The sequence below is a fragment of the Chiloscyllium punctatum genome, chromosome 8 (assembly GCF_047496795.1).
Source record: "Chiloscyllium punctatum isolate Juve2018m chromosome 8, sChiPun1.3, whole genome shotgun sequence".
Taxonomy (NCBI): domain Eukaryota; kingdom Metazoa; phylum Chordata; class Chondrichthyes; order Orectolobiformes; family Hemiscylliidae; genus Chiloscyllium; species Chiloscyllium punctatum.
Window position 1 is genome coordinate 6651370 of NC_092746.1, and position 15927 is coordinate 6667296.

The 15927-nt window shown below is 40.3% G+C and overlaps 1 protein-coding gene across 5 annotated transcripts in view; it reads left to right on the forward strand.

The window, feature by feature from the left end:
* osbpl3b (oxysterol binding protein-like 3b) overlaps window positions 1–15927 on the forward strand; it is a 209749-nt gene that overhangs the window by 108409 nt on the left and 85413 nt on the right. For 4 of the 5 annotated variants that reach the window (XM_072575110.1, XM_072575109.1, XM_072575108.1 and 1 more), the window contains one exon: window positions 9185–9292. The exons of the other annotated variant lie outside the window; for it this stretch is intronic. In XM_072575110.1, coding sequence (XP_072431211.1) covers window positions 9185–9292 — 108 coding nt within the window. The remainder of the gene's footprint in view (window positions 1–9184; window positions 9293–15927) is intronic. 5 annotated transcript variants of the gene reach the window in all.

The window sequence follows — 15927 nt, forward strand, 5'->3', positions numbered from 1 at the left end:
TGTGTACAAGAAATCTTTCTGATGCAGTGTGTGGATGTACCTACCAGAGAAAATGAAAAACTTGATCTACTCTTGGGAAATAAGGCAGGGCAGGTGACTGAGGTGTCAGTGGGGGGAGCACTTTGGGGTTGGTGACCATAATGCTATTAGATTTAAAATAATGATGGAAAAGGATAGACCAGATCTAAAAGTTGAAGTTTTAACTTGGCGAAAGGCCAATTTTGACGCTAATAGGCAAAAACTTTCGAAAGCTGATTGGGGGCAGATGTTCGCAGATAAAGGGATGGCTGGATAATAGGAAGCCTTCAGAAATTAGATAACGAGAATCCAGAGAAAGTATATTCCTGTCAGGGTGAAAGGGAAGGGTGGTTGGAATATTGGATGACTAAAGAAATTGAGGGTTTGGTTAAGAAAAAGAAGGAAGCATATGTCAGGAATAGACAGGATAGATCGAGTGAATCCTTAGAAGAGTATAAAGGAAGTAGGAGTATACTTAAGAGGGAAATCAGGAGGGCAAAAAGGGGACATGAGATAACTTTGGCAAATCGAATTAAGGAGAATCCAAAGGGTTTTTACAAATACATTTAAGGACAAAAGGGTAACTAGGGAGAGAATAGGGCCCCTCAAAGATCAGCAAGGTAGCCTTTGTGTGGAACCGCAGAAAATGGGGGAGATACTAAATGAGTATTTTGCATCATTTATTTACTATGGAAAAGGACATGGGAGATATAGCCTGTAGGGAAATAGATGGTGACATCTTGGAAAAAAAAGTCCATATTACAGAGGAGGAAGTGCTGGATGTCTTAACGGTAAAGATGGATAAATCCCCAGGACCTGATCAGGTGTACCCTAGAACTCTGTGGGAAGCTAGGGAAGTATTGCTGGGCCTCTTGTTGAGATATTTGTATCATCAATAGTCACAGGTGAGATGCTAGAAGACTGGAGGTTGGCTAACATGGTTGCCACTGTTTAAGAAGGGTGGTAAGGACAAGCCAGGGAACTATAGACCAGTGAGCCTGACATCGGTTGTGGGCAAGTTGTTGGAGGGAATCCTGAGGGACAGGATGTATATATATTTGGAAAGCAAGGACTGATCAGGGATAATCAACATGGTTTTGTGCGTGGGAAAGTGTGTCTGAAAAACTTGATTGAGTTTTTTTGAAGAAGTAACAAAGAGGATTGATGAGGGCAGAGTGGTAGATGTGATCTATATGGACTTCAGTAAGGCTTTCGACAAAGTTCCCCATGGGAGACTGGTGAGCAAGGTTAGATCTTATGGAATACAGGGAGAACTAGCCATTTGGATACAGAACTGGCTGAAAGGTAGAAGACAGATGGTGGTGGTAGAGGGTTGTTTTTCAGACTGGAGGCCTGTGACCAGTGGAGTGCTACAAGGATCGGTGCTGGGTCCACTACTTTGTCATGTATATAAATGATTTGGATGTAAGCATAAGAGGTGTAGTTGTAAGTTTGCAGATGACACCAAAATTGGAGGTGTAGTGGACAGCGAAGAGGGTTACCTCAGGTTACAGCAGGATCTTGACCAGGTGGGCCAATTGCTGAGAAGTGGCAGATGGGATTTAATTCAGATAAATGTGTAGTGCTGCACTTTGGGAAATCAAATCTTAGCAGCACTTGTATACTTAAGGTCCGAGGAAGTGTTGCTGAACAAAGAGACCTCGGAGTGCAGGTTCATAGTTCTGTGAAAGTGAAGTCGCAGGTGGATAGGATAGTGAAGAAGGCGTTTGGTATGCTTTCCTTTATTGGTCAGAGTATTGAGTACAGGAGTTGGGAGGTCATGTTGCGGCTGTACAGAACATTGGTTAGACCACTATTGGAATATTCCATGCAATTCTGGTCTCCTTCCTATCAGAAGGATGTTGTGATACTTGAAAGGGTTCAGAAAGGATTTATAATGATGTTGCCAGGGTTGGAAGATTTGAGCTGTAGAGAGGCTGACCAAGCTGGGCCTATTTTACCTGGAGTGTCGGAGGCTGAGGGGTGACCTTATTGAGGTTTACAAATGTCCCGAAAATGGGAAACTAATGCCATCCGACAGAGTGACACCTGCACACAGCTGTACTTCCTGCATGAATGCCTAAGAAAACAGGTATTCTCAAATAACTTAAATACAAACCTCCCCTTAACACCCTACTAGCCAAAAGAATAGCAGAGCAAAACAGCCACAGAATGCTGAGAGAAATGATTCATGGTGCCCACAACAGACTCCGTAAATACAACCGGGAAATTCTGCACCAAAAATCTTTACTCACTCATGCAACAGACCATGAATGGACAGACACAGTACAACAAGCCATAGATATTAGACAGCGACAAACACTGAAAATCAAAAAAACTAGACCTGAAGAAGAAACTTGACAAACTTACACAAAGTAAAAGCACTGACAACACAGAAGCATGTGTAAAAAAATTATCTGACCGACCCTTAACAGACACTGAAAAAGCCATCTTAGTAAGAGGATTAAATTACAATTACCAGGCTGCAGACAAAGATCTCTTAGCAGCATTAGAAACAACACTGAAACACAACCAACTCACAGAAGAAACCCAGCAAGCCAACAGACAGATAGTCGCACCAACATTAAGCAGTAAAAAGGAAGGAAACACACTCAATACACAAGAAAGGAAAGCACTGGAAAGACTTTAAAAAAAAACATTGTTATCCTACCTGCAGACAAAGGATGCTTGACAGCCATTCTAAATTGAAGAGACTACATTGAAAAAGCGAACACACTACTTACAGATACCAACACTTACCAATAAGTGGCGATAGACCCAATCCCACAATTAGAGAACCAAATCACAGCCTTACTCAAAAAACTTCAGAAATCTGGAGAAATAAATAAGACCAACTTCCAAAAAATGAAACCAGACGGATCCAACACACCACGCTTCTACGGATTACCCAAAATTCACAAACCAGGCGCCCCACCTCGGACCCATAGTCTCACTACCTGGAACACCAATTTACAGATTAGCCAAGAAGCTATACCAAAAACTAAAACACTTAGTAGAAGACACATGCCACGCCATCCACTCCACCCAAGAATTCCTGAAGACCATCAAAGACACTAAGATAGAAGAAGATGAAATAATGGTCTCCTTTGATGTAACAGCCCTGTTTCCATCAATCAACATTAACCTGGCCAAGGAAACGCTGACTACACTATTAGAAGACTCAAAGACACATACACCAAACACCACTAACTTCTTCAACAAGGACAGTATCGTCAAGCTATTGGATCTATGCCTTACCACACACTTCACCTTCAACAACAAAGCCTACCGACAAACCAACGGAACACCCATGGGATCTCCGATATCAGGGTTCTTAACAGACACTGTAATGTAGAGACTCGAACAAACATCTCTGCCAACCATTCAATCCAAGCTTTGGGTCCGCTACTTGGATGACACCTTTGTCATCACTAAACGAAACAAATTAGATGAAACCTCCAAGACATCAATAATACCCTTACTGGCATAAAATTTACTAAAGAGGAGGAAAACAACAACAAACTGCCATTCCTCGATGTCACAGTAGAGCGAACAGCCAATGGGGAACTTCAAACCAGTGTCTACAGGGAAACAACACATACGGACCAAATATTGAACTACAGGAGCAATCATTCCAATATCCACAAGCAAAGCTGCATCAGAACATTATTTCAATGAGCCAACACACACTGCAGCACAGAGGAACTATGCAGAGCAGAGGAAAATCACCTATACCATGTATTTAAAAAGAATGGGTTCCTAATGAACACAGTCCGCCAATTTCCCAGCAACAAAGCCAAACAAGCAGACAAAACACGTCCAGAAACCCTAGCCACTCTCCCCTATATCAAAGACATCTCAGAAATGACTGCAAGACTACTCCGATCCCTTGGCATCATGGTAGCCCACAAACCCACCAACACACTAAAGCAGCAGCTAATGAACTTGAAAGACCCTGTACAGGCAACAAGCAAAACTAATGGCATTTACAAAATACCGTGCAAGACCTGTAACAAACACTACATTGGACAAACAGGCAGAAAACTAACCACCAGGAATCATTAACACGAACTAGCCACAAAATAACATGACTCTCTCTCACTAGTATCCTTACATACAGATAAGGAAGGACACCACTTCAACTGGGACAACACATCCATCTTAGGACAAGCCAAACAGAGACACGCACGAGAATTCCTAGAACCGTAGCATTCCAACTGGAACTCTATCAACAAACACATCAAGTTAGACACTATCTACCACCCCTGAGAAAAAGAACAGGAAATGACATCACCAACCCAAAGAATCCCAAACATATAAATAGAAAGCAGAAATCATGTAAACTGCTTTGCCTGAGGTCCACTGAAGATGTTACCTAGTAGGTTGACGAAACGTCTGGAAATGAACCTCCCAGCTCTGCGAGCAAACCTACATCCAGAAGCTCAACTTGAGCTACAAATCTTCTCAAACTTGCTAAGATTTACAAAATTGAGGGACATGGATAGGATAAATGGACAAAGTCTTTTCCCTGGGGTGGGGGAGTCCAGAACTAGAGGGCATAGGTTTAGGGTGAGAGGGGAAAGATATAAAAGAGACCCAAGGGGCTACTTTTTCACACAGAGGGAGGTACGTGTATGGAATGAGCTGCCAGAGGAAGTGGTGGAGGCTGGTACAATTGCCACATTTAAAAAGGCATTTGGATGCGTATATGAATAGGAAGGGTTTGGAGGGATGTGGCAGGTGGGACTAGATTGAGGTGGGGATATCTGGTCGGGATAGATGAGTTGGACCGAAGGGTCTGTTTCCGTGCTGTACATCTCTATGACCATGACTCTCTCAAGTACTCCAGAAATATTATAGCTTCAACAAAGTCTGAAGTACACAAATTATGTTTTGAACATTCCACTGGGAAATCTGATCTGATTGAATTTGTAGCTGCCTATTTAACATCTGAACATGACACTTGTACGCCAAGCATTTGCAAAATACAAACTGTCAGTGTCCTACCACACTCCAATTCAGGGACAAGATTTCTGGATTTATGCCTTTGACACCATTTTCTCTAAGATGCAAAGCCTCCCTGTCGATGCAAATATTTGGGCCCTCTGATGCATCATAACTACATTTTGTGATTTTTATACTCTGAGCTGCCAACCTTTTTAATATATATCGAATTTCACAGTATTGAGTAGGCTAAATTATATCTTGAATTGAGCATTGATGAAAGGAAAGATACTGCATAGGAAGACTATTTTCAGGACAACAGGCTTTAACTACTGTAGCAATTTGGGTGAGTGTGCTCAGTTTTCTGACAGAGCATACTTAGACAGGTAACTTAGCTGTGCAGCGGATGAAGAGAGGCTGCAAGGGGATTATTGACCAAACAAGTGATTGGGTGAGAAGGTAGCCGATGGAATATGGTGTGTAAAATTATCTGTCTTGTTATGAAGACTGGGAAAGCTTTTGTTTCTAAAGTGAGGAATTTGTGAATGCTGGTATTCAGAGGGATTTGCGGCTCCCTTTGCACAAGTCATCTGAAGTTAATATGCAGGTGCAGCAAACAGTGGAGAAGATATGTTCAACTTTGATGTGAGAAGGTTGGAATATTCATGTAATCAAGGCTAGCTGCAATTATGAAACACAAACAGAAACTCCTGGTGAAACTCAGCCGGTCTGGCAGCATCTGTGAGGAAGAAAGCAGAGTTGATAGACAGAGATCCTTAACTCTTCATTTGTTCTGATGAAGTGCCTTCAGATTCATAAAGTTAACTCTGCTTTCTTCCCACAGACGCTATCAGATCTGCTGAGTTTCACCAGGAATTTCTGTTTTTGTTTCTGATCTCCAGTGTCCACTGAGTTTTGTTTTATTATCTTGCTGCAGTTGTATAGGATCATGTCTTGTTTACTGTGTCCAGTTTTGATCATCTTAAGAAAGGAAGTATGCACTTGCTTTGGAAGAGCTGCAACAAAAAAAAACCTCTTGAGATTGATTCCTGGAATGAGAGAGCTGTCTGTCCAATGAGAAGAGATTGAGCAGGCTGAGGCTGCATTGTGTGGGCTTTAATAAGATTTAAGAGGTCGTCTCATAGAAACATTAATAGAGGACAGGCCATTGCTGAGAGATTCTTTTCTTGAGCTGGAAAGCGTGAATTGCGGCCTTACTCACAGGATAAGGCATATGGCCATTTAGGACTGAAGTAGGAAATTTCCATTCTCCTTTCTAATTTTCCAAGCTTTAGATGCTAAGACTGAGATGGATAGACTTGTGGGTATCAAAGAAATTAAAGATGTTTGGGATTGGGCAGGAAAGTGATTTAAAAAGTTCAGCCTTAATCAAATTAAATAACAGAGCATGCCTGAGAGGTTACACACTCTTCCTTATTTTTTCCTGTTTCAGCACTCCCCTAGCTGGCCTCACATCCTTCGTAAGTTTGAGCTTACCTAGAGCTCTGACCATATCCCAATTCCCAATTAGTTCATCTCCCTTCACAGGTGTGCCAGTTTATCAATTTTACAACTCTAATAGTCTTAATGAGCTGAGAAACTTGCAGCATAATCAAACAATATCTGCATGCTTTTATAAAAGGAACTTGTGTTTGACCAATCCAAATACTTAGATGGATATGAAAGGATATCACTTTGATATAGTGGAATTGGATTTCCAATAAAAGGTGTTCAATAATGTGTCACATTAAAAGTAAATAGGCAAGATAAGGGCTTAAGGAATTTGGGGTAATATATTAGTGTGAACTGAGGATTTTTTAATGGATAAGAAGTTGAGTATTGGGATAACCTGAGCATTTTCCATTTAACAGGTGTGCCTGGTGGAATATGTAAGGATCGGTACTGAGGCCTCAAATATTTTTAATTTACACTAATAACTTAGATGAAGACACAAATGCAATATATCCAAATTATCTGATGATAGAAAGCTAGGTGTAAGGAGGACACAAAGGCTGCAAAGAGATATAGAGAGGTTAGGTGCATGGGCAGCAAGCTAGCAGATGGCCAGGTGAGCAGTAATGAATGCAACCACTCCTCCTTCCTGTTTCCACCTCCTCAGTTGGCCAACAAAGATTTTATATTTGTGTCAGCATGCAGTTAACTTATTTCAACTTGCTTTATCACCAGGAGAGAGATCATTCTCCAGTTACAGTCCATAAATCCATCCTGTCTGCTTCTGCCAAAAGCACCTCCCTGAAATACAGCTGGTTTGTGAATTCCATGTCTGTGTTCCTTGTTTTGAAGCTAGATAATCGTAGGCAATGTTTTTAAATCTACAAGTGAGTGTTTATAAGGGTATAAGTCAAGCAAGAGGCAGAGGTCTAGTTGACTGGTTCAGTCTAGTTCGATGAAAATATTTATTTCAATTCCTCCTTATTGATGATTTCTTGAAGCTTGGCTCAAGTGTAGTGGAGGGAATGAGCACTGCGGCCATTTTAATGGCATTTTGTTTGCAACTATTTCAGTCCATATAAGTTCCAGGTCTGAAAAATCAAATGATGGAAATTGAAAAATTATCAATTGTATTATACCACTATTGTGGTAGGGCATGAAATTTGTAGATTTTGATAATCACAGTGGCTTTAATACAGAAATCTAGAATTCAGGTACAACAAACAATTTAGAAGGCAACTCGTAAATTGACTTTTATTGCAAAAGGGTTAGAGTCAAGAATGGAAATGTCTTGCTGCATTTGTATAGGACTTTGAGGAGATCACACCTGCGTACACAGCTTTGATCATTGCATCCTAAAGGTGAAAATATTTGCATGAATGTTGGTAGAGAAAAGCGTCTCTACATTGACTCCTGGGATGAGAGCTAAGGTTACTCTACGATAAGAGGCTGAACAAATTGGGCTAATGTTATTTATAGTTTAGAAGAATTAAAGTTGATCAAATTGAAACACAAGGTTAAGATGGGTGTACATGGAAACAGAGTTGTTCTGCTGACTTGAGAATCTAGAACACATGGGATACAGTCTCAGGATATGAAGCCAACCGTTTAGCACAGGAGGAATTCCATGATTCCTAAGGTTATACATCTTTTGAATTTTTTGTAACCCCAGTGTGGTGAATCTTTCATAACTGAATATTTTTAAGGCTGAGATAAACAAGACCGGCCTCTGGAGGATATGAAAGCTATGGTGGGAAAATGGGCATGCAAATGACATTTAAGGCAGAAAAATATGTACTGTTCAATAGTAGAGTAGGCTCAAGATTTACTCCTGTTCTTATTTCATATGTTCTTAAATTGCTGGCAATTACTCCTTACTCTATAATTATCTTCAGCACTTCGGTGCTCATGATCTGTGCACTCCTCCAATTATGATTGACCCCATCCCTGACTTCAATCACTTTCCCATTTATGGCTGTTACTTCAGCTGCCTAGACTATAAACCTCCTGACTTATTGTCTTAATATCTCAATTTTTCTAGCTTTCTTATCTTAACAGTGCTAATATAAATGCAGAAAATGCTGGAGAAACTCAGAAGGTCTGTTTCCAGTCTCTCAGCAGAAGCATTATCATTTGAGTTTTCTCTCAACATGACCTGCAATTTCTGGCATTTTTGTTATTATTTCAGATTTACAGTGTTTGGATTTTTTTTTCCTTTTATCTACCTCTAAATGCTATCATTTGTCATATGGCTTGATGTCACATTTTGTTTGAGGTTTCTGTGAAGTGCCCTGGCATGGTTTGCTATGTTAAAATTGCTGTATGAATGCGATATGAAAGTTGGTGATTTTTTTTTAGTACTTCAGATTGATTTTTTTTCCACACTCCCTTCTGACAAAGCAATCGAGTTGAATTTGTCTTTATGGTTGTTCTTAAGTACTGCAACAAAAGTATAAAACTAAACACAGTTTAAGAATGTAAAATATTAAAGTGCAGCATTATCAGCAAATTGTCACACTCACTTTCCATTGCATTCGATACGAATAATAATTCCAAGATTTTAAGCTTACAGTTTCAACTTTGTGCTGCAATCCTGCGTTTGTCTTTTGCAGTTGTGATTGAATTTAAGAAGACTAGAAAAAAATGTTACATTCTATTGGGATAATGTCTGCAACTCTTCAGCAATTAACACACTCAGTCTGTTTGTAGTACAGATTGTCTGCTTTTAATAATTAATACTCTGTGTTTCCTTAATGCCTTTTATTATTAGGCTTTAGCTCAGAATGCAGAGCTCAAAGGCCGGCTGTGCAGGATACATGCTGAGTCTAGACTGGTAGACCCAGCTGTCACTGTATATTCAAGTCCAGGTTCAGTTAAGGTGGGTCTGTGAAAATGATTACAATTATAACCATCATGTTCATACTGAATGTTCATGCATCACTGAAATAGTTTGAATGCCTGCAAATGGTGCAGTTAAGTGATAAATATGTTATCGTAAACCTCAACCTCATCTGTAATTCCATTGTTCCTGCTGTTTGTAGCATTCTTTTAAAAAAAAATTCAATTTCTTGCTGCATTAGATGTTGGTCACTGTTCTTAATATGAAAGGCTACTTAAAACTACTGTAGCTGAGACAATGACCAGATGTCCAATTTAAAGAATTTGATTTTTTATAAACCTTGCTGAAACATTTTTAAAAATGGTGTTTAGACTACTTTCTGCTTCAGAGACTGGATGCTTGCCAGTAAACTACTTTGAAAATGAACTTAGTACACCAAAGGTGGCTTCAAGGAATGGCATCTACTTTCCACATTTCATTTAGTTTCTCTGGCTCACTAAGAACTGAGAGATCTGGGTATAAATTGGTTTAGTTGCAGTGTGAAATCTATTCTACTTATATTTTGAAGTGCTACACTTCCGTCTCAATGAAGCATCTCTTCTGGTGTGCCATTTCCAATACTGATGCCTATCGTTTTAAATGTGCCAGCTACCACACTATTAGACTGCATTGTGAAATGCAAATGGTCTCCAGTAGTTTGTGGAAGAAATCACAATTATAGCCATCGTTGAATTGCAATGCTACAAATAGTAATGAAGCTGATCACTAACTATAAAACTGGTAACTAGAAAGACCTTTACATTTAATTCTTACTTGGGAAGTGTAGCACTGAGAGTTTGCTTTTTGGTGCTTTTGGGACGATGGTTCTTGAATCAGCCCTTGTCTGAATTTAATGTCTGACCCAGATGACATTTATATATGGACCACTGTACCTCCAAATCCTCTGATCTGCCTTTTGTACTAAACAGATGCACGGTGTGTTGAATCATCATGCAGTGCCAGGCCCCTGGACAAACACATTTCTTTGTCCTTGCTAAATTCCTAATCATTATGGTACAATGTATTGGGGCTTTCATGACAGAAAGAAAAACTGGGGGGCGTGATGTCCACTCTCAGACTCGGAAAAGCCCTACAGAGATCAATGTACAAATGGGCTGTCTGTGTACCTCCTTGGTCCACAGGCTTCAACTGCATGGGAAAACCATCTCCCGGTTCTCCAAATTGCATGTCATCAAGACTTTGATGTTGCTTGCTTTTGTTTCAATTATGCTAGATCAAAGTTCTGAAATCTTTGCTTCAAAACATGGTGGGAGTGCTTTCATAAATTCTGTAAAAGGAAAGCTTACCAGTGTCACCTCAGTGCTGTTGAGGAGAGACAATAAATAGCTGTCTGCCAGTGGCAGCCGCATTCCAAGAATCTAATTAGAAATAGTTGCTCTAAGTAAATGTTGTTAAACAAGATAGAAATCTAGTGATTAACTGATTTACCTTTTGTGTCTTTGTTTCAATTTAAGTATAAACACAGTACTGTTGACCTTGTAAGCAACTTATCAGCAATTTATGAAAAAGATGTGGGAAGAAGGCAATTGGATTTTCAGTGGCTTGTTTGGTATCTAGAATACTTGTTTGTAATATGCATAACAATTTTCATATCACAGCTCCTCAACATTGCATGGTATCCCAATGCGAGTTTTCCATACAGCAAAGAAATAACTATTTCTGACATTATTTGAAAAGATGCATTAACAATTCTCTGACCTGAATCTTACCTGAAATATTTTCTTTAGAATGATTAAAATGGAGACTTACTTTCCAGGGACAGTATGCCTGTCGTTAATATCTCTGCTATTCAAAAATCAGTCAATGCATGCAAAGTTTGTAAGTTTAAGTTATAGACTTGTGATCATTTTTTTAAAAAAAGTATTTTTATGGATTTGGCACCGATCTAATATCATTACAGAAGCTTCCAGGTATGTATTATAAACCCAGCCAATTGAAATTACAGCAGCCTTTTATTACAAGAATCTTAATGCTAGTACATTAGTAGAACAGGAAGTCAGTTGCCCATGGCCAGGTCATGAATAAGTGATGGATAACAGATGTTCAGATCAACTCAGCCTAAGCTGTTCAGGAGATATTTGGTCAAAAATCAGATGGTGCATGAAGAGGCAGGTGGGAGAATTTCTGGAGGAGTTGGGGGGGTGGTGTAGTGGGGTCAGGGGAAGGTGGAGAGTCAGAGGGTGAATTATAGGTAATGCTGCCTCACACAATATGATGCATAAATAATTAAATACAACAGAAATATTTAGAAATTGAGAGTTGTGACAGAGATGTACTTTGTGATTGAGGTGTCACCTTGAAATTATGCATTTGGAAACTGTCTCTGTTTTTTTGCAACAGGAATTCTATATAGTTACACACAGTTTAGGAAATTGGCGCGAATTCTTATTGGAAACATTGTTGAGGATAAAAGTGCAAGTCAGCAGTAATAACTACAAAATAGTTTGACTTGTGTGTGCTTATATATTAACAGTAATGAACTTATCATCAAATGTGAAGTTTGTCAAATACATTAATAGGTAAACACTTTATTTGAAATGAAGGGACGTGTATAAATATGAGAGTGAGCTTGGATGTGATTATCTGAAACCGAGCAAGAAAACAGACCTCAATTGATTAATGGGCCAAATAATGAATTATTGTTAAACACAAAGTGCTAGAAAACCTCAACAGGTCTGGCCGCATCTGTAAACAGAAACATAGAAGATAGGAGCAGGAGGAGGCCATTCGGTCCTTCAAGCCTGCTCCGCCATTCATCACGGTCATAGGTGATCATCCAACTCAATAGCCTAATCCTACTTTCTCCCTGTAACCTTTGATCTCATTTGCCCCAAATGATATATCTAGCCACCTCTTGAATACATTCAATATTTTGGCATCAACTACTTCCAGTGGTAAAGAATTCCACAGACTCACCACCCCTTGGGTGAAGAAATGTCTCTTCCTCTGCATCCTAAATGATTAGATTAGATTAGATTACTTACAGTGTGGAAACAGGCCCTTCAGCCCAACAAGTCCACACCGCCCCGCCAAAGCGCAACGCACCCATACCCCTACATCTACCCCTTACCTAACACTACGGGCAATTTGGCATGGCTAATTCACCTGACCTGCACATCTTTGGACTGTGGGAGGAAACCGGAGCACCCGGAGGAAACCCACGCAGACACAGGGCGAACGTGCAAACTCCACTCAGTCAGTCGCCTGAGGCGGGAATTGAACCCGGGTCTCTGGCGCTGTGAGGCAGCAGTGCTAACCACTGTGCCACCGTGCCGCCCACTAATGGTCCACCCTAAGTCCTCAGACTGTGACCCCTGGTCCTGGACAAACCCACCATCAGGAACTTGCACCCTGCATTAACCCCATCTAGTCCTAAAACAAGTCTAGAGTCAAGAATGTGGTGCTGGAAAAGCACAGCAGGTCAGGCTGCATCTGAGGAGCAGGAAATTCGACGTTTTGGGCATTAGCCCTTCTTCATCTTTTGCCCGAAATGCTGAGTTTCCTGCTCCTCGGATGCTGCCTGACCGGCTGTGCTTTTCCGGCACCACACTCGACTCTAATCTTCAGCATCTGAAGTCCCCACTTTTGCTGAAAACTATCATAACCTCGTCAAACTTTCCACATACATCAAAATAATTGTTGTTCCAGTTTCGGTGTTCTTTAACAATAAAATGACTACTGTTTTTCTAACAGCCTGGTAACCTTAGTAATTGGTTACTGGCAATGAAGTTGTGATAGCTAGTATGTTTTTCAGTGCAGTTAACTTCTATATATAGAACTGGGCACCTAGAGTCATAGAGGGGTACAGCACCGAAACAGACTCTTCGATCCAACTTGTCCATGCCAACCAGATATCCCAACCCAATCTAGTCCCACTGACCAGCACCCAGCCCATATCCCTCCAAACCCTACCTATTCATATACCCATCCAGGTGCCTTTTAAATGGTGCAATTGTACCAGCCTCCACCACTTCCTCTGGCAGCTCATTCCATAACGCGTACCACCCTCTGTGTGAAAAAGTTGCCCCTTAGGTCTCTTTTATATCTTTCCTCTCACCCTTAACCTATGCCCTGTAGCTCTGGACACCCCCATCCCAGGGAAAAGACTTTGCCTATTTATCCTATCCATGCTGCTCATGATTTTATAAACCTCTATAAGGTCACCCTTCAGCCTCCGACGCTCCAGGAAAAACAGCCCCAGCCTGTTCAGCCTCTCCCTATAGCTCAAATCCTCCAACCCTGGCAACATCCTTGTAAATCGTTTCTGAACGCTTTCAAGTTTCGCAACATCTTTCTGATAGGAAGGAGACCAGAATTGCACACAATATTCCAACAGTGGCCTAACCAATGTCCTGTACAGCCGCAACATGACTTCGCAAATCCTGTACTCAATACTCTGACCAATAAAGGAAAGCATACCAAATGTCGTCTTCACTATCCTATCTACCTGCGACTCTACTTTCAAGGAGCTATGAACTTGCACTCCAAGGCCTCTTTGTTCAGCAACACTCCTAGAACCTTACCATGAAGTGTATAAGTCCTGCTAAGATTTGCTTTCCCAAAATTCAGCACCTCTCATTTATCTGAATTAAACTCCATCTGCCACTCCTCAGCCAATAGGCTCATCTGATCAAGATTCCATTGTAATCCCATGTTATCTTCTTCGCTGTCCACTACACATCCAATCTTGGTGTCATCTGCAAACTTACTAACCATACCTACGACAAAAATTGAATATCAAGGGATGAGTGATAATGTAAGAAAATTAATCTTGTCCAAGTGAATAACAGAATTAAGAGTAAAATGGTTCCTGTTTTTTAGGTTATTTTAATGTTCTGTTATTACAACTCCAGTTTCTACATAGTAAAAATAAATCTTTAATTATAATCTTAGGTTGTGAAAAATATTAGTAAAACATCATAGTTGGTGGAATTCTCTGCTACAGAAAAATGTTAAGGCCAAATGTTTGCAAGGAGTCAGATATAGTTCTTCAGGATGAAGGGATAATTGAGTATGGGTAGAAAGTGAGAACGCGGTGTTGAGTTTAACGATTAGCCATATCGTATTGAATAGTAGAGCAGGGTTATAGGGCTGAATGGCCTACTCCTGCTTATGTTTTCTATTGTTTTAAAAGATTAGCGAGGCTTATTTGGACAGGTGGGATTCTATATGAATAGATGTGTCATTTGAATTTCCATAGTAGGGAAACTTCTAGAAACAAAGTTATATGGACAAATATGGGTTAATTAGAACCAGCATGGATTTCTTAAGGGAAAGTCCTGTTTAACTAAGTTGCTTAAGTTCTTTAAGGATAGTATTGCTGATGTGTACATGGACTTCCAAAAGATTTTGAATACAATGCCACACAAGTTTCTGGGAAAGTTATAGCTCATGGAATACAGTGAATTGTAGCAATGTGAAAACTGTGTTGGATACAGAGTCGTGGTTAATGGATACTCTCAAGGCTGGTGGGATGTTTGCAGTGGGATTTCCCCAGGAGTCCTTTTTCCTAATTTATATAAATTATCTAGATCTTGGAATGCTTGAGGGCACTGTGGAAGTGCAATACCTGGAAGCACTGAGGAGAACAGTGTAGACCTTCAAAAGGACCTTGACAGTTTAGTAGAGTCAGAGAATAGATGGCTGATGAAATTCTATGCAGAAAGATGCAAAATGAAACAGAACAACAGAAACTAGTTTCTTTGACCCTTTGAGTCTGCTTTGCCATTCAATATGATAATGGTTGATCCTCCATGTCTGTGCCATAGTCCTGTATTCTTTCCATAGCCCTGGATTCCTTTAATACTTAAAAATATAACGCTCTTTTTCTTGAATACACATTTTTGCATTTGGAATATTGTTTTTAGTTTTGGTTTCCCTACCTATGAAGATATATACTTGCCACAGAGGGAATGCACCAAATGTTCAGTACGTTGATACCAAGGTTTGCAGGACTATTTTATGAGGAGAGGTTGGTTCACCTGTGCCTGTGTTCACTCACATTTAGAAGGAGGAGAGGGGTTCTGATTGACATATAAAAATCTAACCAGGCTAGACAAGGTAGATGCAGGGAGAATGTTTCCACTGATTAGGAATCTGGACCAGCAATCACAGGCTAAGGGGAGAAATGATTGAAGTTTTCAAAATCATGACAGGTCTGAACAGAATAGATGAAGAAATGGTTCCTATACCTAAACAAGAGAGCGCAAATTTAAAATGATTTGCAAATAAAGTAAATTGGAGGAAGCCTTTTTCATGCAGTGAGTGCCTTCAGTCTGGGATGCACCACCAGGAACTGTGGGGATGACCATTTCAATTAAGGCATTCAGGAGGGTATTAGAAGGTTATTTAAACAGAAATAATTTGCAGGATTATGGGGAAAGGACAGGAGACTGGCACCAAGCAACGCTGCTTGTTCAGAGAGCCAGTGTAGATATAATGGACCGAATGGCCGCCACCTTCACCGATTTAATTCTGTGAAGTTTCTGCTTTTGCTTTCTCTTTTTAGATTAGATTACTTGTAGAAACAGGCCCTTCGGCCCAACAAGTCCACACCGACCCTCCAAAGAGCAACCCACCCAGACTCATTCCCCTACATTTACCCCTTCACCTAA